This window comes from Pseudorasbora parva, chromosome 22 (genome assembly GCF_024679245.1).
Source record: "Pseudorasbora parva isolate DD20220531a chromosome 22, ASM2467924v1, whole genome shotgun sequence".
Taxonomy (NCBI): domain Eukaryota; kingdom Metazoa; phylum Chordata; class Actinopteri; order Cypriniformes; family Gobionidae; genus Pseudorasbora; species Pseudorasbora parva.
Genome location: NC_090193.1, coordinates 30,778,278 through 30,805,611, shown reverse-complemented (window position 1 = coordinate 30,805,611; position 27,334 = coordinate 30,778,278). Strand labels below are relative to the sequence as shown.

At 37.8% G+C, this 27,334-nt stretch overlaps 1 protein-coding gene across 1 annotated transcript in view; it reads right to left on the bottom strand.

Annotated features, from left to right (window-relative positions):
* diaph3 (diaphanous-related formin 3) overlaps positions 1 to 27,334 on the bottom strand; it is a 417,231-nt gene that overhangs the window by 53,095 nt on the left and 336,802 nt on the right. The window contains exons 26-27 of the mRNA XM_067431466.1: positions 25,353 to 25,448; positions 20,053 to 20,115 (exon numbers count right to left, since the gene is read on the bottom strand). Coding sequence (XP_067287567.1) covers positions 20,053 to 20,115; positions 25,353 to 25,448 — 159 coding nt within the window. The remainder of the gene's footprint in view (positions 1 to 20,052; positions 20,116 to 25,352; positions 25,449 to 27,334) is intronic.

Genomic DNA, 27,334 nt, shown 5'->3' with positions numbered 1-27,334 from the left:
AGCTCAAACACGCACACACACACACACACACATACATACAGAAATCTATGAAACTATAAGACTGTGAACAGACGATCAATCAATTCGATTTACTGAAAATGTAACTACCTAAGCAAAATCTTGCCAAATGTCAGCAAGATTTCAATACATATTAATCACCAAACAATGGCTCTCAATCATTATAAACGTGCGCACAAACATGTCTGAATGCATGCAAATGCCGGCACACTGTAGGAAAAGGCCTAATTGCACGCTGCCCTGATAAATCATGTTTTCATCTCCTGTCTGGACAATCTAGCAGTCCTTTGATGGATAGGTTACACGTGTCCCTCTCTTCCTCTAATGCTTTCGCTCCCTCTCTCTCCCTCCTCTCACTATTGTCCCTCCCTTGTTAAGGCGCCAGTGGCTGCGGGATTCAGAGGATTAGACGCGAGAAGGCCTGTTCTCCTCCCCACCACCCTCTGCCTCGTTCTCTATCCTCTCATCTTCCCTGAACAAAAGCGGATTTAAGCCATTAAAGGTGTGATAATCCTGAGAAGATGGGATGAGGTAGAGATGGATGAGAGAGGCACAGAGTGATTCCAGCTGTGTGGAGGTTCTGAATTCACACGAGACAGCAATTACCTCTTTAGAATTCAAACAACAGCGAAGGTCAACCCATCCCCAGGCACAAGAAACTTGCCTCTAAATAATCTGAATATTTAATGGAAATTATATTTCATTAGGGCATCTTATTTTTTTGCACACTTTGTTATTGTAAGAGAGTATGAATCTTACTTGTACGATGGGTAATGATCTTTTATCTTATTGTGTGCTTGCTTTAATGTGACCATTCATTGAGAGAGTGGGCAAAATGGTGATTTAAACTAAGCAAGAACAGCAACATTAAACTTGAGGGTTTAAGCCAGTAATTACATAATAAATAAAAAAAGGAAGGTATGGTAATCCAACAGCTTTACACACGCTGCGGGTTACAGTCGAATAGACATGCATCTGTGTGTATAGAATAAATGAAAACTATGGCAAATGGGCACTCTCGGGTGCACATTTCACAGAGAAGCGGCAACAGTGCATTCATGAGTGTTTTCTAAAAGAGCACTGATACAGCTGGCATATGAGAAATACAACTCTAATATCACTGTTTAAGCAGAACGTGTGTGATTTCCTCAGGGCATCTCATGGCTGGGGGAGATTTTACACAGCTTTCTCTGTCTCACTTCCGCAATTTCTCATTCATTAGCCTGGCCAAACAAACACTAAAATGCAAAAATGCAAATGACAAAGACACATGCACTAGCACACACAAACAAACCCCATTACCACACAAAAGGCTAATTTAATTCGAAAATAGGAGTTAATGAACACCAACCTAATTGCCTTTTATCTTCATTAGATGAATGGAAAACTAACTGCGTGTTAAGGGTAAAAACTGCTGTTTTTCTGCATCTAGCACATGATTGTGTTTAGAGCTGGAATTTCAAAGCAAAGGAAAAAATACAGAAAATAGCTTTGTTCCAAAACCCAGTGAGCTGCTACCTAGACAGCATTCAAGGTATAATTGGGTGCACTCCTGAGCCAAAGGATGCAAGCTGACCAATGTCTAAGGAAAAAATTACGTATACTGTGTATAGAAGTCGAGAATGCATTGCAAAATGCAGTCCACCTGTCTCCAGTTTCTCGTAACTTCCATTAGAAAAATGCTTGTTAGACACAAACAGCTTTGAGGTATCGCTAGTTGATGGCCAACCGACCGCCCGCAGCCAGAGACTAGCCCTGGCAGCATCGCGGGGAAAGCCATGCAACACACCCGAACCTTTACACCAGGGAAACAAACACTTAAGACCCATGATCATCAACTCCTTCTCATCTACTCCGTGAACACGCAGACTGTCACTTCTGTCATTTGAAAGAACCATGTGCTGTCATGAATAATTAGGAGACTGTGTCTTCTCATAGGATAAGAAAACTCAGTCTCATTAATAATAATGAGACACCGATGCGTCACGTAGCACTATTAGTGCGCTAATAGTAAAATTAAATGGACGCGATGTAGTTTTTAAACCCGGAAGACGAAAATAGGGTTAAAAACATAAAAATTGACCAGATTCACCTTTTAATTAAATCTAACAAATGCTAACATTATGTTCAATGATGTTCAACACACACACACCTCTGTTAAAATCTCAAAAAATTTAGCTGTAGGGTTTCATGACACTTTAATGGCAGACAAGTGGATATAAATGTTAATTATTATATATTATATTGCATACTTAATAGAAACATTGCACTTCACTTGGAGTTGCCACCTGAGTGAAAAATGAGTAAAAGAGCAAACGTAAGAAATTAAATGGATTTGTTAATATCAAGACTAACAGTGGAATGTCAAGCTCTGTAATTATAACCTGATGAGGGGCTGAGATGCTTGTCACTTTGGGAAAGTGTAAATGAATATGCAACTTTTGGTAAAATGTTCTACTATTGTACTCAATATTTAATGTTTCAGAACTTTTCTTTTCTTATTGAAAAATACATGAGGAACAGAGAAGTCCGAATTTGACAATTTCAATAAAAACATATATAAAAATATATAATTATAATACTAAACTAATTAACTGCAATCAATGGTTAACAAGTGGACACCTGTTACTGTTTTATGTTGTTGTTGTTTTTAAATACAATAATAAAAATGATCCTGTAATGTGTAATGTGAGAAAGATCTGCAAAAACCATCTACGTGACTACAGGTTGAGCAATATGGACATGCTACAGATTTGCCTTAAAGGTTCCATGCATGATGTGGGATGAAAAGATGTTAATAAAGTCTAGCAGCTGAGCGGTCCTGGCGGGGATCATTCTGCAGCCGATCAGAGAGGCAGGACTGCTTAATTTATACCTTAGAGGAAGGTGATCACAGCACGAGTTGCCCTAATGATCCCAACTCGCCTGAGGGAGCACGGCTAGGACTATGCCCCGGGGCCTTGACAAAGGGTTGGAGATGGGATTAGGGGTCCATTGAAGGGGAGGGTATCTGCCCCAAGGCCAAGCACCAAGGGGTAAACCACCCACCAGACACCCTGAGTATAATTTCACTGAAGCGTAACGTCGCTAGATTCTGCCCAACTGCCAGATCAATAAGAAGGAAGTAGTCTACGTGAAAGCCACCAAGACACAGATCCTCTGAAATTCTCCGATCCAGAATGTCATGGTCTGGATTTGGAGAAGAGCTTGAGGAAGATATGCCAGTCAGGCTGAGGGAAGCTTTCATTATGTCATAAAAATGTCTCGAGGATTTTTACTACGCTTACCACCTAACAGCTTTATCGGAGCTTAAATTCAACAGCTGTACTCCAACGCTGGTCATGCAGCAACAACCATCCACGTCCACGAAGTTCCACACCCTCTTTTCTACCTCTCTCTGGCACAAATCTATGGCACAAATAGCCTCGTTCAGCATTCAACATGTGTCTCCTCGCACAACCAATCCACTCAGTCAGCCACTCTGTTGCCATGGCAACCTCCGTGGCATTACAGCAGGACGTGCACCAGACAGTGCGTCCGCTCTGCATAGCCTACCTCAGATCAATCTCTTCTGTTACTGAGGAAGAATGAGAAAAAAGAGTGAGTGAGAGAGAAAGAAAGGGGATAATTAAACAAGGGCCATGATTAGTGCCTTCTCAACCGCTTCAGCAAATCAAATCAGGATTTGATTTGCCTAAACAAATCTGAAAGCTTTTCCCTCCACCCTGGGCTTCAAATCCATTTTTACTTCTTTTAGCATCTGCTATTTCGTAATCTTGCACATAATTCCTAATTGTTTAAAAATCATCTGTCCTTTGGATGATCTGTGTGCTATGCCAGGGTTTGGAGAACGTGGGGATAAGGTGGTCAGTTTAATACGGACGTGCACGTTCTGGTCGTCCCCCTCTCACGCCATTGCAGGGAGAGAGATATCTTGTGTTGAGCAGTTATGGGAGGGGTTGGTCTGCATGCTTTTCTGAGATAAGGGGACTGTAAAATTAAATGTAAAAACAAAACAAAAAACAGAAAAACACCCCTTCCATCCTTCTCTCCCTTTTTGTCTATGCGTTTTGATAGCATGCTAAACTGACCAATCCATTCAAAGAAACTAAGTAAAAATATCAAATGAGAGAGAGAGAGAGAGAGAGAGAGAGAAGAGAGAAGAGAGAGAGAGAGAGAGAGAGAGAGAGAGAGAGAGAGAGAGAGAGAGAGAGAGAGAGAGAGAGAAGAGAGAGAGAGAGAGAGAGAGAGAGAGAGAGAGAGAGAGAGAGAGAGAGAGAAATTATGCTGCACCCATCATGTACTGTACAATGGATTTCTCACATCTACATTTTCTGGCATAAACCACAAAGCTGCCTGGTTTCTAATACAGATCTGTGCAAAGCTTTTGCATATTTTTTAAATGTTGATAAAACATTTACAGCTTTCAATATAACTGATGTTATGTGATTAAAGCAGTTGTTTTTTTTTCTGTCACAATCGGTCATTTCACTGCAATAGCCATCATTTTTAATCTAAGGAGATGTATGCATGTTAATACTAAAAAATGAATGGCAAGAAAAGCCCCTTATACTTTGGGCCGATCACATATGAGATTTTTCTGGGTGTTTCTCCCTCATATCTGCTTTCCAGATTTTGATAAATTGTGGCATTTCTTTGTTGTTGCGAAACTGATGGAAACATCAATTTCACAACAAAGAAATGCCACAATTTTCAATTTCAATTTGCGCAATTTAAAGGTAAAAGAAAGGCAGCTAATGCACTTTGCTCTCTCCATTCAAGGGTTATTTTAGTATTATTTATATACCATTCATATTTTTGTAAGGTTTTAATTAGGTTTGTTTAGGAATAAGTAATTTTGTTATGTGCTGTCATTTATTTAATAAATGGTATTATTTCTTATTTAGCTTTATTTCATTACTTCAATTTTGTTTTTCATTTAAAGGGGCATTTTAAATAATTTTAGCTTTATTCAAATAATGTCAATGGTTTTTAGTACATTTAGTATTAGTTAACAGGGACAATACTACTCTGTTCTAGTTTTTTTTAGTAGGTTGTACGTACTGCAAGCCTCATTCCTGAGTCTTTAATGTCTTTACTTTCCCAACCAGAATAATTTTCCTCCACTGACCAATCTGAGCATCATCCCCACCAACCTAGTAACCAGTCACTGCCCCTTCCTCAAGAGGTATTCATCGTGTCCATCTCTCTTTCTTATCTGTCTGTACTCTCCTCTATATCTCTCGCACTCTCCTGGTTGGAGCATGAGGCTCAGGCGGAGGGTCTATCAGTGCATCCTGCATTACAGCGTAACACGCTGAGTCATTGTGAGGTTTGTATGGAGGAAAGGAGAGTAATCAGAGATTAGTCAGCCACCCACAGCTCAGTCTGCCCTCTGTCAGTGGGCTGATTAGGGCTCTTTCCCTCTCTCTCTGCGCTCCAGCACCACCTGCTTCTATTACATTCTGCTGTTTGTTGTGTGAGTGAGAAAAGATGTCATAATGATTAAACATGGTTTAAAATAATAGTTCACCCCAAAAATATCATGTCACCCCTCATGTCATTCCAAACCCGTAGAAAGGCAAAAGAAAAGAGTTTGCACTTTTCCACAGAATTAAAATTGACAGGATTGATCAGATACAATCATATACAGATACTTTTTTCTCAGGATAAGTTAATGATAACAGTTAAATGATGAAAAATTAGACAATTTTTAAAGCACAAACACAGACACTTCTACAAGGCACAATAAAAGTACCACATAGTTAAAAAGGGCCAAAACAAAGGTAAAACAATGAAATGGAAATTATATATAATCTCTACATTAGGAACAAAGAAATAATCTTACTCATCATTCATGGGCACATCTTTGTATAGCATACATACTTCAGAATATATCACACAAGTACTATAGTCTACTTTGATGGTGCTTTAAGAGGTGCTTCAGATCCTTCGCCCACACACTTTGATTGTATGGAAAAGAGCAACGATTTATGTGCCCTAAAAGAAAGCAAAGTTAGATGGGTTTGGAATGAAATGATGGAGAGCAAAATGATCACGACCAGCTAAAATGGGACAAGCTCACATGTCTGTCTACAAAGAGCCAAATCTACAGATTGATATCTAGAGACTTCCTACAAAAACGATCACTGCAATCTGTGACACTGTGACATTTCAATAAGAACATTTAAAAACATGATTAGATATGGATAATCGAGTAAGGGTTTTCCTTTACATCTATTTACAGACAGCGTTCTACAATGCCACATGCTTGCAGCTTAATTGCATTAATTTAATAGGCAGCACAGATTTTCTGCAGATTGACTGTTTTCTCCTGCATTTAAAAAAGTATTTTTACCGCTAATAAAGTGATTCTATGTGCATGTCAAGCAATGAATTGAGTATGAGAACACGCTGGACTTTTGCACATGCATAAAAACAGGCTTTATTGGATACTGACACGAGTTATTTATAAATACTCATAATAGAACGGCTATTTGGGCAGCAAGCCGGCAAGTCAATATCATACGAACACAGCAACATTATGAATTGCAATCACTGTGGTTTTAGATGAATATTAGTCTTCATTTATTTGAAACACCATTATTTTTCAATCCACTCCAGCACAACGCTAGTTTTCATAGCCTCCTCTTTTTCTTTGAGAAACTTCATCTTCGCTCGCAAACTCTCCCTCACAAACACACACAAATCTTAAGCCGGCAAGGTGCGTACAAACTCACTTTACAGAGACGCGCTGTACGAGTCTGGTGTGGAGAGAAAGGCTTTGATTTACAGGAAGTGCTGAGAGATGCAGCTAGTGTTCACAAAGCAGCACAACAGCCCTAGAGAGATGGATGAGGGTGGGTAGAGAGAGAGAGAGAGAGAGGGTAGAGAGAGAGAGAGAGAGAGAGAGAGAGAGAGAGAGAGAGAGAGAGAGAGAGAGAGAGAGAGAGAGAGAGAGAGAGAGCTGACAGAGGACATGTTGTGTTTGTCCAGCCCTGAGGAGTTTAATAGGATGAGATTTGATCTTGCGCTATATGACATTTTTGCTATTTGCAATATGCCAAAACACTGTATATTTTAACATGCGTTAAAAGTAGCGGAAGAGGAGCGGGTGTGTGTTCAGTCAAGTTCCTGAATGGGCTGCTCTTGAATTAATCTTTCACTCTAATGAAACGCAGAGGTCCCGTATGTGAGGTGCAGATGATGTATGGCTCTAAAATATGGATAAATCAAGAGTTCTGACAGTCCAACTTTAAGAACAATGACACGAGGCATCAATTAGAGAGAAGAAAGAGAAGAACGCCACACGCTCTCAGATGTGCAGATTAAATATTGCTTTTCCTTCTCCTTTCTTTGGTTCTGTCACATCAGGAGGAGAGAGAAGGAAAAATTGAGTGCACTACGGTGCACTTCATTGCTTTGATGGGAGTTTTAAATAAAATCCTGCATTTGCACGCCCCGCGCAGACCTGATTCATCATGATAAATCCATTTAAGAAATCGGGAGGTGTGAAAAAAGAGCTTCGTATTTATGTACTTTTGCAACAATACTTGTGTTCGATAGTAATGGGTATTGTGGGATGATAGATATTAAATGGGTGCAGTATGAGTGCTGGTAGCGAGCAGATGATTAAAAGACATCATAGGGCATAAATTCTTTAATGTATGTACTGTTTACAAACTGCCTTGAGTATATATATCGCATCATCTATTTTGGAAGTGCTGCAACAGCTTGCAGGCTCTCTGAACAAGTAAGAGCGTATTGTATTGGGCGGTGATGAATGCCTCAAATCCAGAACAGACTGGGATAAGTTTGTATATTATCTCCATTTTCATCCATACACTTTATTTCTCCCCAACCCTGTAGGCTCTCAGGCCTGAGAGATGGGATGAGGCAGAAATGAGAGTGAGAGAGAGAGAGAGAGAATATATCACTAAACCTCTAGCCTGAAGCAAATTTTCTCCACATCAGCAGTGTGGCTCTCCAGTACAGCCTGACTGAGAGCATAAGCCATTTAATGCTATAAAAAGGATTTCATAATAGACATATTACCTAAAATAAAATCATTTGAGACATTTATTTTGTGTGTGCACATACTGGAAGGCTCATGAAGGAGATGTAATTGGATTATAAGGGGTGTACTGTAATTTACAATATTTTTACTGAAGCCTTTTATGAGTGTTTGATTGTCCAAATCATTAGACTACATTTTATTTAAACCATGGCACTGACAAATTCACAGGTCCATATCATTACATGTGTTATTTTTCTAAATGATATAGTTATATACGTTGGAAATTTGGAAAAAATTCAAAAGGTCATCATTTACTCACCCTCAAGTTGTTCCAAACCTGTATGAATTTCTTTGTTCTGCTAAACACAAAAGAAGATTCGTATGAAGAATGTTGGTAACCAAACATCGATGGAACCCATTGCCTTACATAATATGGAAGAAAATACTACAGAAGTAAAACAAATACATTCCTACAGGTTTGGAACAACCTGAGGGTGAGTAAATGATGACAGAACATTAATTCTCTAACTTAAAGTACACCAAAAAAGGCAGACAACAAGCTGAAAAATCTGATGAAAAACAAATAATGGATGGATGTATGGATAGATGAATAGTTAATGGGGACTTTTTCTGCATGTTACATGGAAACAAATGACTTTATGAGCGAGTCATTGATTAATTGATTCAGCAGGTTAAAAAAAAAAAAACTTGTAAACTAGTCAATTCACTCAAATTATTCCTTAAAAAATGAAATGAAAGGGAACAAACCAGCGCTACTGCATGTTGTTCATAAACAAATTTGTTCCACACAACGTTAATTCTCTTTTTCACACACAAAGTGAGATAGAGAGAGAATAACCACCTGCTCTAAATGCATTTTCTCAAATTTTTTATTATTTGTCCCAACTTCAAAATGTTGAAAAATGATGCACAAGCTAAATATTTACTTGCCGAAAAGAGACTGCATTTCACTAGCAGCAAAATACATCAATTACTGCCACAAAAAGAGGGAAGAGTCGACCAAACTGTGATGCGTCCATTTACTCACGCATACACACACACACACACACACACACCACTTACAATACATGCACTTTTCTCTCTCTCTTTCCCTCCCACCCTGTTTTTCCACACTTGTTCAAAACGTCTACTTTGATGAATCTTTTTCATGCTCATATAAATATTTTGCCAATACAATATACAATTTGTCAATAAAATATATAATTTTTCTCATGCCAATAAAGCTCTTTTGAATTTGAGAGAGAGAGAGAGAGAGAGAGAGAGAGAGAGAGAGAGAGAGAGAGAGAGAACCAGCACAAAGAGGTGTGCACAAAATAGAGAGAATAGCATGATAGTGTTTCAGTGGCAAAAATGTAAAAAATGAAATAAACATAACCTGCATCTGTGGCATGCTGTATTTGATGCGTGTTATAGCCTATCTACATTGCCACCACAGGTGTGCATTTTTTTTCTTCCAATAATTCAATGGTTTGCTATCAATGTTTCATAATTAACAGATCGGGTCTGGGATTACACAAAATCAATCTTGTCCATCAAATATGCTCATAAAACCTTTATCAGTGGTGCATACCCCACTGACTGCAAACCTTCCATTGGTTTCATTTACCAAGTGCTGAGTGACCTTTCCCAGCCAGCTATAAAATCAATTACAGGCTCTAATTCAGAAATATGTTACATGATCATTGTTGGGTGGAATATTAATTAGTAGATAGAGCTTGGGCCTAATTTCTTACTGAAAAGCAGGGTTTTCGATCTGCATCTAAGGCAGAAGAGTACAATTGCACTGGAGCCTTTTTTGACATAAGGGAGAGTGGGGTAACCTGTGCTGCCTCCATCTAGTAATTTTGTCATGGCCATACATTTAAAAAGCACTTCCTGCGACTAAGAGATCCGAAAAAGGGCTGTTACAAAGATAACTGTTGCTATATATATATATATATATATATATATATATATATATATATATATATATATATATACACACACACACACACACAAACACACACAGTGGGTACAGAAAGTATTCAGACCCCCTTCAATTTTTCACTCCTTTTTTATATTGTAGCCATTTGCTAAAATCATCTAAGCTAATTTGTTTCTGTCATTAATGTTCACTAGGGATGGAAATTAGCTTTTTTGTCCACTGGCCACTGTGGCTGGTGGATTTCAAAATCTACCAGCCACTCAATGTTTTTACCAGCCACTGTTTTGTTTTTAACTGACAGTGTGTAACCATGTGAAAAATTAATACTACAAGCTCTACAATACTTAAGGAGTTTATTTAATCTCAAGTCTCAATGAAATGCTGACATTTTCTCTTTGTCTTTTATACACACACACCATGAACTGATATACATTTCATTAAATGAGTAGGGCTCTGTGCGTTTTTTTTTTACTGGGATGTGGCATTTTATGGCTTCCAGTTTTAGGTTTTTAGTCCCAACAATGAAACTATTAGTTTTGGCATCTTCTGAAGCGTGTTGACGACATACCGAGCAGAACATTCACAGTAGGGATGCACCGAAATAAAAATTATTGCCCGAAACACCAAAAGAAATTATGCCAATTATTAGTACCATTGTATTTATTGCTAATGCCATGACTGTGTAACTTTACTAAAAATCAAGGCATTGCAATCGCATAAATTAGTTTCAACAAATAAATCAATTACAAATTATGCAAATATTTATTTAGCACATTGCAACAATCCACAGTAGAAAATAAAATTCACAGTATAAAATAAAATTCAAACTAAAATGTTTAACTTGACCTCACTCATGTGTACATTAAATAATAATGCACAAGCCTACTAGCCTGCAGAAAGGTACAGAAATTAATTAAAAGTAATCAAATGTACAATAACTGCATATTTAACTGTTTAAATTAAAGATGAATCCTTATTAAACTTACAAAAGCTATTCAATCAAGAGCAGTGAGTGATGTCTTTTTGTTTGACATTAAACAGGCAGCAGTAAAGGCTGTTCACTTAAGGCATATTGAGACTATGTCTGCTTGGATACTCATCGAGATGGACATGTTGACATACTTCTTGTGTGAGTTTGTCCGTTTAAGTGCAAGACTTGAAAGAGAACTCAATATTTGCGCGCTGTGAGACGAGTAGGTGCTCTCGGATGATGCACAGTCACGGATCTCTCAGCGTGCGTGCGAGTACACGTCTTCTGGCACTACATCCGGGTAATGACGGCAAAACGACTGGTCATATTTGGACATACGGCCGCACTCGCATACATAGAACAAAGTTTACAAAGAGGTGAAACAGTATGCTATTTTTATTAACCTGCCACGGTGGCCGGGAGGTGAAGCGAGTTTACCCGCCACAACTCAAAATCACCCGCATTTGGCTGGTGGCGGGTGCTAATTTCCATCCCTGATGTACACACATCACCCCATATTGACAGAAAAACACAGAATTGTAGACATGTTTGCAGATTTATTAAAAAAGAAAAACTGAAATATCACATGGTCCTAAGTATTCAGACCCTCTGCTGTGACACAAACTCAGGTGGTGTCCATTTCTTCTGATCATCCTTGAGATGGTTCTACACCTGCATTTGAGTCCAGCTGTGTTTGATTATACTGACTGGACTTGATTAAGAAAGCTACACACCCGTCTATATAAGACCTTACAGCTCTCAGTGCATGCCGGAGCAAATGAGAATCATAAGGGTCAAAGGAACTGCCTGAAGAGCTCAGAGACAGAATTGTGGCAAGGCACAGATCTAGCCAAGGTTACAAAAAGATTCTGCTGCGCTTAAGGTTCCTAAGAGCACAGTGGCCTCCATAATCCTTAAATGGAAGACGTTTGGGATGACCAAAACCCTCAATATTACTTGTTAATGTACCAGAGGCAGAGATCCACTCATCAATCGCTGTTTACATTGAATATAATAAAAACAAAAACAAAAATCTGATTCATTCTTGCGTTTCTGGTTATTTTTATATTTTATTTGTCCAATTTGTCCCAGACAAAGAATGTCAAGCCCTTGGCTTAGGCTACAGACAGCACTGTAATTCTCCTGTGACCAATGGTTTGTCTGTATGTGTATTCAGAGGCAGTGAGCAACGGCCTTTCAATATAATAATAAATAACTACGTTAATGCGCAATAAAATAATTGTCGGTATTAATTAATTAATGTGTTAACTCGATAATGCCTTAACTTGCCCCGCCCTAATATATATAAAACTTTGTACCAATGTTAGATGGCCGACATTTCTGGCACAGCTTACCACACTCTCCCCTATTTACCAGTACATTAGAGTTGTTTCTGCACTGAGCAGCAAAGGCAAGAGTTACCTGTGAGAGCTAAAACTGAGTTTCTTAAATCAATTTTCGATGTGGATTTAAAGCACTCCATGTGGTCAAATATAATCAATACATCGTTTCTGAAGCCCAAACCCCCTTAAGAGCCAAACCGCTCCCTCAATCCATGCACTCGTCTTCTTTCTGTCAAAAGTCTTATCCTAACCCTGGTCACTCAAGTCATAAAGCATCTTTATCTTCATCCTGTGGGGGAAAAGAAAAAGCAGGTAGAGGGATGCAGGGTTGCGGTCACACTTAAAGGCTTTAAGTGTTGCCTCAGGCTCAGATGAAAAGAGAGAGAAAGAGGGAAAGAGGGACGAGAGGCTCCTAAAATGAGAGAGGGATTGGTCTGAGAGCTTTTACTCCTCAAACGTGATCACTGCACACATTTTGGATGTGTAGTGCCCAAAAAGAAGTATTGTACGAAATGTTTGAGTGTGTTTTCTGACCTAGGCATTTATAACTCTGTCAACTGAGTTCAAGAAAGTAATAGACGACCAAAGGCAGAAGTTTCTATACATATATTTAAAGATGACTAATTATAGATAATTATGTTATTTTCAAAATGTTGTCCACACATTAGTAACGATAGTTTGTTACCCAGTGATAGGGCTGCGCGTGAAATCTGCACCAAAATAACATCTTATACTGTGTGTGTGTGTGTGTGTGTGTGTGTGTGTGTGTGTGTGTGTGTGTGTGTGTATATATATATATATATATATATATATATATATATATATATATATATATATATATATATATATATATATATATATATATATATATATATTTAAACTTTTTTTTTTTTTTTTTTTTTTTACAATTTGCTTTATTTTCATTGGGCCAGCCATTTTATCAAATATAACTGCATATTTGCTGAAATCATTCAACTGTTGTTATATGTATAGTCTAAAGCACAATATAAACCAATGTGTTTTATAAATTATAACTTTTTTCCCGATCGTCTTTTGCAACCAAAATGCGCAGTTGAACCTGAATACTTGAAAAGAAGCTGCACTTGTGTAAAGGGAATTTCTCAAAACCTTGCAGGAAAAAGCAAGTTTTATCGCTCCGGCCTGCATCTGACAATTCCGACTGAATGATACACAGATGCACATGTAACCAATCCTAACCGCCCTGCTCTGAGCGGGACTCGAACCGCGGCCTCCGGCACGGGAGTTAGTTGCACTAACAAAGAGTCAGTTGCTAGAGAGCCTCGTGATCAGGTTTACACACACAGCTCTTACCGGCCTATGTCTGTTACACACACACCACATTTCTTCCGCTGCCCTAATGGCTACACAAAAACCAGACTGACCCATTCATTTATTGTGGTTAATTACAGTGTCTTCTGTTGCAGATGTGTCTGATTTTAATTCGCTTTGCTGCTCTGCTGGAGTGTGAAACACTAAAGCCCTGGAGATCAATTACTGAGGGGTATTTACACTATGCGGTGGCAGAGGGGACAGGGACGGGGCTGACATACTTCAGCATGTGTTCACTCTCTTTGCCACTGGTCTTTTCCCACTGCACTCATTACACTGTCAATCAGCAAACAGTCAAAAACATATTGCAGAGAGACATATTATCTAATTCCGATTTATTACTTCATACTTCAGATCAAAGGAAGGGAAACAACTAAATAATAAACCAATATTAAGGATGGAAATTAATGAGGTTGCCACACAAACAATATCTCATCTGAGAAAACTCTTTAGAGACAAACTCAAATAACTCAAAATTTGATGACAAAATTTAAAAGATAAAAAAATCACAAATTAAGATAATTAAAATAAACATCAAATTTTTATTTTTGGGTGAACTATCCCTTTAAGTCAACATGAAGACTCGTTTAGTTTCTTGTTTACACACTGTAATTCATCAGTGTCTATAAGACATAAATGTTTGTTTTTGTATACTTCTATATAATAAATATTAGGGGTTAAACAGATTATAGTTGATCCTTGATCTGTTCAAACCAGGCCCCATGGTTTGGCAAGCATGAAATTTACAGAATAATTGAAAGTTTAAAGTTTAACTACGATAGAAAGAAAGTCTATAATTTGCACGTGCTTGGTATTGCCAGTTTACACATTCAATAGATTTTGAACAATTCCAGCACTAGAAGATGGTATGTAAATGAAATGTCAAAATAACTCCGCAGTCTCAGCAAGTATTCTCGTAAACACAGTCGGCTATACTTTAAGTGAAGGTAAACAGTTGAGAAAGATGTGTATCATTATATTGGATCCGTGCATTAACTCTTAAACTGGCAACAGCCTATACTATTACTATGTTCAGAGGCGGACAGTAACAAAGTACATTTACTTGAGTACAGTACTTAAGTACAATTTTGAGGGATCTGTACTTTAATCGAGTATCATTTTTGGAGAGTACTCATGACTTTAGTCAAGTTAATTTGAGAGGCAAATATAACCGTAAGTACCCGTTACTACTTCTAAAAAATAAAATAAAAGGAAAAAATAAAAATCTCGCAAACCCTCAATTTGTTTTTTTCCCCCCTCTCCAATGTGATTGTGTTGCCACAGTTACTGATTACTTCTTTAAAAAGTAACTTTGCTACTTTACAGATTACTTCATTTTAAAAGTAAAATTACATTACTTTATTAGTTACATTCAGCAGTTGCCGAACACCCCTGATGCCTCAACATAGAAAAGACAACTATTTTTGCCAAAACCCTTTACTGGAAGTGGATTTTAACAGTAATGTCAACAAAGTATCTCCTGACATTTTAAGTTATTTTCTGAAAAATATTTCCTGAAAAAATAGAGATGTTAGAAGAAAGCACAAATATATATTTTTATGTTTTACAAAGGAAAATGACTAAAATAGTAACTCACAGTGACTTGGATGAATTAATTTAATCTGATTACTGGTTTGGAAACAGTAACGTGTTAGATTACTCGATACTAGAAAAAATTAGTCCGATTAGAGTAACGTTTTACTGGCATCCCTGATTGTGCAGCCGCCACTGATTAAGACAGCCTATCAGCAATCACCTTCAGCTTTCCGCCAAAGTCAACTTAACTTAGATAAGAGATGAAACTATGGACAAAGACGCAGCTGGTCCATCCTGGGAATGTGCTGTTCTTGAGTATGCGGTGTGTTTAACACAGTCAGGCTCAAATGTGGCTGCAAAACATCTATTAAAACTCTAGCAGAGGTTTGTCAGAGCATTGCCATTGTGCTAATGCCTTGTGGGCAAGTGAGAAATGTTAAATAAAGCAACATGGTGAAAATTACTTGATTTTACTTTCAAGTCCTTTTACATTCTCCAAGGTATTAACATTAACGTGTTTCATAACTCCATGTAGGACATTTCTGTACATAAATGTAAGCACTGTGGCAGTAGTAATGCAATATTTAGAAAATGTACTATTGATACTCAAGTACTTTTAAAAACAAGTACTTCAGTACTTTTACTTAAGTAGACATCTGACTGTAGTACTTTTACTTGTACTTGAGTAAAATTTAGCAAGGGGTATCTGTACTTTTACTCAAGTAATGAAGCTGTGTACTGTGTCCATCTCTGGCTATGTTATTAATGTTACACAAAAAAAACACAGCTTTAACAAACGCATGTATAACCATATATACAGTGAACACTATAGTGTATCAGTGATCTGTACCTAAAATGAATGCTACAGTTGGACTTTATTTGTAGCTTTGTTATATTGCATTTATCTTGCAATAATTGTATTTCTAATGTTCACTTGCCTTCAATGTTTGAACTATTATTTAGGCAAAGAGTTTTTGCTGTGATATCGGAGTACTTAAACTGTGCTTTACGTAATAATTGAAAAGCAAAGTTACCCCCTTCTATACTCCCCATAATATTTTTTCCTTGCTGATCCGAAAAATTATCTGATCCGTGACTCAAAAAAATTAATATGATTTGAACCATGAGTTTTGTGATCCACTGAACCGCAAACAAATATATGCTCTGCTTATGGACTGACTTTTTCGGTTGAGGTCACCAAGGCTACATGGAAAATTGAATTAACAAATATCCAAATGCAGCTTTTATAGCAATGGTTTTAGGCCACTGTTAAAGGTCATGCAGCCTTTGTAAAATATTTGTGATTACTTTAATAAATGTTACAGCAATAATAGAAGATAAGGATAGATTTAAGAGTGGTGTTGGAACTAGAAAAGCGCAGATATAAAATTATGACTAATTAGTCAATAATTATCTTCATGTTATGGCTGAAAATGGATGAATATCAATGTTTCAATTTGTCGAAGTTAAAATTCTAAACTAGTTGATCTAAAAACACTAAACAAAAATCAAGCACTTTTAAAGTCAGTACAGTATTTTAAAAAATCCACATTCATTTTGAGATTTGCTAAAGATTTTTAGAAATGTTTTAAAAGATTACCTAAGTGAATGTACGGTAAAGCAAAGGTAATCTAGATATATAATAAGGAAAATTATAAAAAATTATCCAGTATAGTTAAATATACAATAAAACAATCCAACAATAATTAAATGGAGACAGCACATCTAAATTCAGCATGAAACCAATTTTTCTTCATTTGTGTTCCTGTTGTCATTGTGCACATTATAAAAACAAACAAACAACAACAAAAATATATATACAATTCTAATATAGTCATATAATACATGTATATATTGTTCATCCCTAGTTTTAACATCCATTTTTCATCATCCAATCAAATGACAATGTATAAAATAAAGGCCTATTTTTTTTTTTTTTTTTTTTTTGATATAGGGAAAAGCAAAATACTGTGCAAATGGCGTTTTGTGTTGACTAAATAGACAAATGAGAGGTCCTACCACAAAACACAATATCTCATATCTGGCAAAACTCTCCAGAGACAGACAAGTTCACCATCCACCTCAGTGCAAATAAAGCGCTACATTTAGTCTGGGAGGCATGAAGAGGACAAAGTGTGTGCAACACGAGACACTTTAGAGTTTTATTTAAAAAGCAGATGGCACAGCCGAAATGAAGATGAATGAGACTGAAGCCTGGTGTGAGATGAGAACTAATTAGCCTGGTCATCAGAGGGGCTTGTAGAGCTGCAAAGGCCCGCGTGAACATACACAAGCCTGGGGCTCCATTAGTCAGCCTAGTCTAGAATAAAACACAGGGACAAGGGCACCAGTGCCCTGCCCAGTAGCCAGACTACCCAATCCCTTCCCATACCTCAGAGGACCATGGGAGGGGAGGGCGCCACACTTGATATCCCAGAATGCCCTGTGTCCTTCATTACTTTTTGCTGAGAGACATATGAGGGGAGTTAATGTGAGCTGCGGCAGTCTTTCTTATGATGGATCGCACATACGCACACATCTTTCTCTCGGTCTATTCACTCTCTCTTTTCTACGCACAATCTAATTTGAGATAAGTCATAAGAGAACACTAGTGGGAGCGAGAACAGACTTTATCAGTGCTCTGGGTGGGTGTGGGAGGAGATCTAGGAGTAATTGTATTCCTGTATGCTTGCAGGGACTCCTATTAAAACCAATAACTGCTAATGGGGTTACAGCTTAATTTTTTAAGTGCCTTGATAACGATTATGAAGCAACCTTTGACAAGACAGCCAAGTCTGTTTGTGTTATGTTGTTGATGGATATTAGAACAATCACCAGTGTACACACTGGAAAACTAAATATCTTGAGAAGTCTGAGAGGTAAAACAGACATAAACGGATGTGAAATCATAAAAAGGTGGAAGTTTGATTGAAACTTGCTCCAGATGGTTTTCCTGATTCCCACTACACATCAAACGCTGACCCCATTCATTACAGAAATAAACTGGATTGTTACATTAATGCTTGTCATGTCAAAAGGCAAGGTCCAACAGAGCGCAACATGCTGCAATTTTGTGACTTTTCAAGAGAGCATGAAAAAAAGAAAACCAAAGATTGTTAACAGACAATAATGGGAAAGCTTTTTCAGCTAAAAATGTTCCCACTGTCACGGGTGCTCTTCTGGAAATGTAGCATTCTCCATGCACAGCAAGTTTCTGGATGACACATTAACACCTGGCAGTAATGATAGTTAAAGAGAGCACATTACATTGATTATAACCCTGCTGACTCTGACACTTCCGTCAACCATCCAATCACAAAAAAAAGTTGTAAGCAGCATGTTTGGATGAAATAAAACACAACGTGCAAGCAGACAGAAAAGATTGATTTATGCAGTAAAAAGGAGAACTCAGATATGGAAACTCATAAAATATTTTTTTCTACCATTAAGATGGAGGTGATGGTGCTGCAGCCAGTGCCCAATGTAGCCCTAACTCTATGCGTTGCCATTTTTTGAAAAAGCTGTTCTGAGTCAAAAATTGGCCCCACACTAACCCTGGTGTCAAACCAGGAATGGTTAACATTAGTAGACAGGCTAAACCAAAAGAAGACTAAAAAAATCTCATCATATTTACATAAGTTATCTACACTGGAAGGAACTGATGTAAAATATCACTGAGGCGAGACACCATGGGGCGTTAAGTTAACAGCATTAAGTAAAGATCTGTCAAGTTAATTTAGGATTTTTCACAAATTCGTATTACAGAAGCAAATCTTAACTTGATTCAGGATTCTCATCCTATCTTACAACATCTCTGTAGTTCTTATCTGTAGTTAGGAAATCTTAAACCGCTCCAAGCCCAGAAATCAACTCTCAGGTCTGTTACCAAGATGCTGCTGTGAAGTAAATGCTAGAGATTAAAAAAGTTGTGCTTTTAATTAAGTGCTGCAGAAAGAGAAGTTTTGGTAAGCTTGGCAGGAAAGGCAAAGCATATCAATATTTCATGGGAGTCTATAACTATTTATCAGTGGTTTCTTGTCAAAGTGGAGCACAAAATTTGGGTGGTCAAAGAGTCTTTCCACTATCAAACAATGCTGTTCTTCATCTTGTATCATTGATTAATGTGCCGCCATTCCCTAAAAGGACATTTGCTATGTTAAATTTATAGTTGGCGTTCAAATAATCTTAAAGTTAGGTGAAGTTGTCCTAAAGTTAAGGGAGTTTTTAGGATTTTTTGTCGAGTTAGGATGCTTCTCAATTCTGTTCTGAAACCTAGGAATAAGACTAATAATCACTATGTTTGTTTGTGGGCAGCTTATAAAGTAATAATCAGTTAATACTATTACTAATACTATGCTATTACAGTTAACACGGCTCAACAAAAACACAAAGTATTCAGCTAGCCGAGAACCAACACCAACACTGTTTAGGTAGAAAAAGAATATTTGTAGTTAGAAGCAGTCTAAAGCATTTACTGAACTTATATCACACTATAACACCTGTCGAGGTTATGACTAGCAGCTTAGGAAGATGGGAAAAACATGTTTGTTATCGTTTCCCTTTTGCTAGGCATTTATAGAGGCCTTGAGGGACTGTTATGAGCCCTTCAAATAAGCAAGTGGCCTGATCTGGACCAACTATTGAACATTAGGAGCTATAAGCAAATAAAAAAAAAATCAATAAAAAGAGTGACGCATGATTGAGAGGGGGCAACGCAGACATTAACCCAAACAGAGAACACATTTAGAATGCAGGGATGATAGATCAGGGTTAGTGAGCAAAATTAATGCAGTAATTGTCGAAGAGACGAAATTAAAGCAAATAGTGGAGAGAAATGCTATTCCTCATTTTTTTTTTTTAACTCTGATTTTACCGTGGTTGCAGTCTTTCAGAACAGGTCTTTGTGGACTCGGGTTGAGCACTTGTGTTGGTTCATCTGTGGAAATTAGGACATGGGACAAGACAGAGTGAGAATTACTCACACATAAACCCCACCTTTGGTCTCCATAAATTACACTTATACTTCCTAGCAGGACAAAAAAGTGACACTCGCCAAATGCTAAACGGTTGTTTGTCCACGGTTCAATACATACCTCGGTTTTTAACCACGGTTTTTCGGTTCGGTTAGTTTTTTTTGCCATTCTATTCTTAGGCGACAGGAACATAAAAGGAGAAATGAGGAGAAAATGTTTTTATTGCAATACTCTTTCTTTATTTTACTTTAAAGACTTGAAAACCCTTAACTTAAACTTAAAACTTTACTTTAAAAAACCCTTGTACACATTCCCAGTGTATTGTATATTATAAAATAAATAAAAATATAAAGATTTACAGTGGCAGCTCAGAGATGTACAGTAGCATTTAAGTATGAATTTGAATGAATTAATGTAGGCTAAAATTAAAACTACATAGTCTTCAGTATACAACATTGATTAAAAGCTACTGTATTAAAGGTCTTATGTTTTGTTTTTTATTAAAATTATTTTAGAGGTGAACTGTCCCTTTAAGGACAGCGTGTTCAGTAGGCTGCTGCTGTCAATTGAAGACCTGCTCACATCTCGTATATCTAGATGCATGCGATTTTACTTTAGACATATCTGGCTGTGTTTATATGTTAACCTTGTGTGTATTTGACAGTATTAGCGCAGTAAGACTGTCCAGTAATCACGTGTTTGACAGACGTATATATATATATATATATATATATATATATATATATATATATTTATTTATATATTTCATATCACAATAACTGCTTTTACTGTATTTTTTATACATATCAATCTAAACTTTTGAACAATAAACTCTGTGTTTATGTTTAGGCTGCACTGATGTAGTATGCCACCCATCAGCTGTCTGTAGCTGTCAGAAGTCAACAAACCTAAGCCTCTCAGCTGGGTAGGACACATAACATGAAGAGTGCAGAAGAAACATTTTACCTTATCTCACCCCTCAATGCACTGGAAAAAGAGACTCTCAACCACCGGATGCACACAGTTACAAAAAAGACAAAAATACACAGCTAGCCCTCCACTCGTTTTGTGTACTGGTCACCATAAAGGGGTTTATTTTGTTATGATGACCAGCTGACTGTATTGTTCTATTCATCGCACAGCTAAATACAGGTCCTTCTAAAAAAAAATAGCATACGTGATAAAAGTTCATTATTTTCCATAATGTAATGATACAAATTAAACTTTCATATATTTTAGATTCATTGCACACCAACTGAAATATTTCAGGTCTTTTATTGTTTTAATACTGATGATTTTGGCATACAGCTCATGAAAACCCAAAATTCCTATCTCAAAAAATTAGCATATCATAAAAAGCTTCTCTAAACGAGCTATTAACCTAATCATCTGAATCAACTAATTAACTCTAAACACCTGCAAAAGATTCCTGAGGCTTTTAAAAACTCCCAGCCTGGTTCATTACTCAAAACCACAATCATGGGTAAGACTGCAGACCTGACTGCTGTCCAGAAGGCCATCATTGACACCCTCAAGCGAGAGGGTAAGACACAGAAAGAAATTTCTGAACGAATAGGCTGTTCCCGGAGTGCTGTATCAAGGCACCTCAGTGGGAAGTCTGTGGGAAGGAAAAAGAGTGGAAAAAAACACTGCACAACGAGAAGAGGTGACCGGACCCTGAGGAAGATTGTGGAGAAGGACCGATTCCAGACCTTGGGTAACCTGCGGAAGCAGTGGACTGAGTCTGGAGTAGAAACATCCGGAGCCACCGTGCACAGGCGTGTGCAGGAAATGGGCTATGGGCAGGTGCCGCATTCCCCAGGTCAAGCCTGTTGCTCAGTGGTCCAAAGTACTTTTTCGGATGAAAGCAAATTTTGCATGTCATTCGGAAATCAAGGTGCCAGAGTCTGGAAGAAGACTGGGGAGAAGGAAATGCCAAAATGCCTGAAGTCCAGTGTCAAGTACCAACAGTCAGTGATGGTCTGGGGTGCCATGTCAGCTGCTGGTGTTGGTCAACTGTGTTTTATCAAGTGCAGGGTCAATGCAGCTAGCTATCAGGAGATTTTGGAGCACTTCATGCTTCCATCTGCTGAAAAGCTTTATGGAGATGAAGATTTCGTTTTTCAGCATGACCTGGCACCTGCTCACAGTGCCAAAACCACTGGTAAATGGTTTACTGACCATGGTATTACTGTCAGGGTTCGTACACCTTTTCAAAGGTCAAATTCAAGCACTTTTCAAACACTTTCAAGGTCCATTTTAAAGATTTTTCCAGCACCTAACACCGCTGTAAATTACATACCAATACATTGTCAAAATTATTATTTAGTGATCATCACATTAAAAAGATAATAATGCTATAAACAGCCAAAATTGTGTTTCGTAAAGCAGAAGTACCAGATATTTAACCAAATCACAAATTTTATTTATTTTAAATGTATCACTGTCTAAGTAGACTGTGCTTACTATCTAACCTGCCTTTGGGGTAACTGTAAAAACAATTACCCTAAACAAAATCACTTGACAGGTTCACTTAACTTTCACTTCATTTATTGAAAATTTTAAAACTGCAAACATTCGTCTTTGAGGTAGGCAGTCAAACGGATTCAGCTCATTGACCTTTTCTATTTTTAATTATTTTGACAGCACTAAGTTACTTGTATGACCATCTGACACTATTTTTATGCACTGAGCTAACGTTTGTAGGTTTTAATTTGCGGATTTGTGGCTAACGTTACGTTCACTGCCTATTCCACAAATGAACATGCCATAACGGACATGCTAATCTTACATTATACATGAGTTTCGTTGCAAAACGAGATATATCCATTTTGAGAAATGTTGGTTATTTGACATTATTATTTAAGACATCAACAGTCAAGTTGATTCACATTTTTTGTACATTAAACTATTACTTGAGCTCAGTGCAGGCCAGGGACACAATATTCTTCAAATCCAGGATATTTTTTATTTAATTTTATGTCCATGAATAGTTCATAAATAAGTCAAAAACCATGCCAAACTGCAACATATTTATCTTAACATTGTCAAACATCTTAAATTGGTTAAAAAAACAATACATCATAAATATATGGAATAGTATATACAAAGATTGATTAATAATAATAAGATTCCGAGTACGTTTTGGCCAGAACATACATACATATATATATTTTTTTCTTTTTGCAAAACGCTATATATCCACCACAAGCTATATTATTCTACTGTAATACCATTAAGAAAATCTTGTGTGTGTGCGTGTGCGTGTGCGCGCGCGTGCACATGACACAGACCAACGTTACTCGCAGTCGCACGATGAACAAAATAAATCTTTGGATGTTTTCGCTCCCCTGAATGCCTTGCCGTTTGGTCTTCTCCCTTTGATTATTTTCTTTAGATGCCTTCCTGACCGGCTCCAATTCGTCATCGAAATCCATAACGTTAGCTTGACTCTGAACCTTTGATTCTCTGACTGACAGACAGCTGTTGATCAGTGACGTAGCCTATACGTGACTGACAGCTCGCCTACAGTATAAACAATTAAATGGTAAACATTTTTTAGTTAGCCTATTGAATCCTCTTTTTAAAAATATGTTTTTTTGTTTTGCTATTATCGTTAAATCACTGAGTAAACTCGGAGCACTTCACCGGCGGTGACTCAACTCCCGTGACATCCTGAGCTTGCGCAGCATCTTGAACGTTTTTTTTAATCGCACTTTGTAAAGAAACTGGGCTGGCGGATATCACGTTTTGTGAAAAAATACATTTTGTAGGAGGCTTAAAATGTACATTTTTAAATCTTATTAATGACAGCAATTAACACATAGATTAAGGTACATCTAAACAGTGATTTCCAATAATAAAATCTAAATGTCAAAAAATGGCGTTTATCGCGTTTTGCAACCAAACTCTTCATATGTAACGTACTCTGTCACTTATGCAAATTCCTAGCTAGCAGTTAAAAGCACAGGTTAAACAAATAGTCGCTAATGTGTACATTAGGCTACAGTAAACTTTAGTTAGCTTACTTGAAAGTCAATGAGTAAGCCTACCTTTCATGTGACTCGAAAGAGCAGACTCACCCATAGTGGAAAGCTGCAAGTGTTTTAGCAGACTTTACAAGAGGCACTTCGTGGGGATTGTGGCCGTTTGATCCCAACGCTCATTGAAACGACAACATGGGGGCGGAGTCACACATAGACGGGCAGATCGCGAGCACAGCAGCTGCAGGTTTCATTTTAGGCTCTCCAACATATTATATTTCTACATTTAATAAACAAACTATTTAGTCAGATAGGTATTTGTTGTAAAATAAATAGTTACAATTTCAAGCATTTTTAAGCACTTTATCTAAAATTCAAGCACTTTTCAAACCTTGAAAACACGACATCAAAATTGAAGCACTTTCAAGGATTTCAAGCACCCGTACGAACCCTGTACTGTGCTCAATTGGCCTGCCAACTCTCCTGACCTGAACCCCATAGAGAATCTGTGGGATATTGTGAAGAGAAAGTTGAGAGACGCAAGACCCAACACTCTGGATGAGCTTAAGGCCGCTATCGAAGCATCCTGGGCCTCCATAACACCTCAGCAGTGCCACAGGCTGATCACCTCCATGCCACGCCGCATTGAAGCAGTCATTTCTGCGAAAGGATTCCCGACCAAGTATTGAGTACATAACTGAACATAATTATTTGAAGGTTGACTTTTTTTGTATTAAAAACACTTATTTTATTGGTCGGATGAAATATGCTATTTTTTTTAGATTCATGAGCTGCATGCCAAAATCATCAGTATTAAAACAATAAAAGACCTGAAATATTTCAGTTGTTGTGCAATGAATCTAAAATATTACATTATGGAAAATAATTAACTTTTATCACATATGCTATTTTTTGAGAAGGACCTGTAGACATGAAACTTGTATAGCTATGAAAGAAAAGAAAAACAGTCAGGAATACATTCAATTTTAGTGGTATCAAAATCATGGATGGAGGGAGGGAGGGAGGGAGGGAGGGAGGGAGGGAAGGAAGGAAGGAAGGAAGGAAGGAAGGAAGGAAGGAAGGAAGGAAGGAAGGAAGGAAGGAAGGAAGGAAGGAAGGAAGGAAGGAAGGAAGGAAGGAAGGAAGGAAGGAAGGAAGGAAGGAAGGAAGGAAGGAAGGAAGGAAGGAAGGAAGTGGGGGAGTGTGAGGTGACTCACCTCGGGCTCTGGGTGCTCTTTTCCTGCGGTCTCTGAAAGCGGCTCCAGACTGCAGCGCCTCCAGCAGACAATCCATCACACCGGTCTCATCGTTTTCTACAGGAGAGATGAAGAAAGAAGAGAAAACATTAGGATGCCTTCCATAGCGTCACTTAAACTGGCCTTAAGGGTCTCTGCAGGAATACTGAAAAAAGAAAAGAAAAAGCTGCCTTTTGTGGAATGTATATCACAGAGTTGATTCGGACAATTTGAGAGGCAGACAGGCCCTTAAACTCCTCTATACGTCTCCTCTGCACCTCTACACAAATCCACTGGTGTTTTGTAGCATTTGGAGGGCCGATCGTAAAAACCGCTGAGTGGTGCAAGCAGTTAACCTCAGGCCACTGGCTTTCACAGAGCAACTCCAGAGAGACAAGGAGGCCTGTGGGACAAACGGCAGGCAGGAGGAACACCACACCGCTCACAGTCACAAACACATCACGTATATGTGCTCGCACTGCTGCTTACACAAAAACTTTACACACGCACACACATCCAGCGACAGAGAATAAATCAGGTTGGCAGGAAAGTGTGCTTTTCAGCAGGTTTGTAGAAAAAGGCTTGCATGAGAGAACCTCTGTTGTGTGTTGAACCCCTAGAAGGGTGAGCGTGGGTAAGCATTGCGGGCTTTGACACTGTAACCTTCAAATATTAATCTTTACACTGACACAGGAAGCGCACGCACACACAATACAAAATGAATCAAAAAGCACATGAGCATGTGCGCTAATGCTGCAAAAGTGCCCACTTCTCAACCGATAAGTTATGACACCTATCATCGGGGCTATCAGAATTAAACCAGAACAGTTTACCTGTATGACCTGACTGTCACGATACAATTTTGTGAGGGTTAGTTACATGTTAGTCTACAGTATAGTATATTTATCCATCTATGATATATACATATAATACACTATAGCTATACATATATAATAATGAAGAGTCTTGGCTTAGTCTTAGTGAAGTCACCAGTAAATTTACACTGACTGAATTTCATTGAATAGTAGAAATATTTTTCTTAAAATATAAATGCTAATACCCAATTATGTGGGCTTTATAAAAGAGGCTGTCAGAAGCTTATTTAGGACGGCAGCATTGTCACGGGTACATTGCTGTCTGTAAAAAGCAAGTCAGAGTCAGCCATATACACTGATAGTATAGTGAGGCCATTTTCAATCAGCAGCTATTGTCTGAGTGAGGGATGAGAGAGAGCGAGCGAGCAAACGAGCGAGAGAGAGAGAGAGAGAGAGAGAGAGAGAGAGAGAGAGAGAGAGAGAGAGAGAGAGAGAGAGAGAGAGAGAGAGAGAGAGAGAGAGAGAGAGAGAGAGAGAGAGAGAGAGAGAGAGAGAGAGAGAGAGAGAGAGAGAGAGAACCCATCATGTACTGTACAATGGATTTCTCACATCTACATTTTCTGGTATAAACCACAAAGCTGCCTGCTTTCCAATACATCTGAATTACAAAAGAAAAAAAAGTAGACAATAGTCAACAGTAGATCATCGTTTTCATTAACTTTACATAATACTCCATTTATGGCACAAGTATTCACAAACATTGGCAAGCACCCTACCAGCTTGTAATATGCATGTTCTATCTTGAGCCTTCATGCTACCAAACCTTTGAACATCAAAAAAGGATCTAATTTATCTTTTCTAAGAATCTTGTTTTCCCCTTATTTTCAAAATAGTGAGTTTGGCAGTTCCAAAAACAACATTCAATAAAACCAACAACAACAAAAATTAGAATAGAAAAATATGTTGGCGCAAAAATGAACAATTGATGAAATAAATCTTCACCTAAAGATGATACCCATTGAAATAGAAAAGAAAACAAATGACCTAAATGTACACAATGCACAAAAAGATGAAAAAACAAGAAGAAGGATGGCTTTATTTTCTGATTAGAAAGGATAAACCACCCCTACATTTGGATTGATCCAGGGT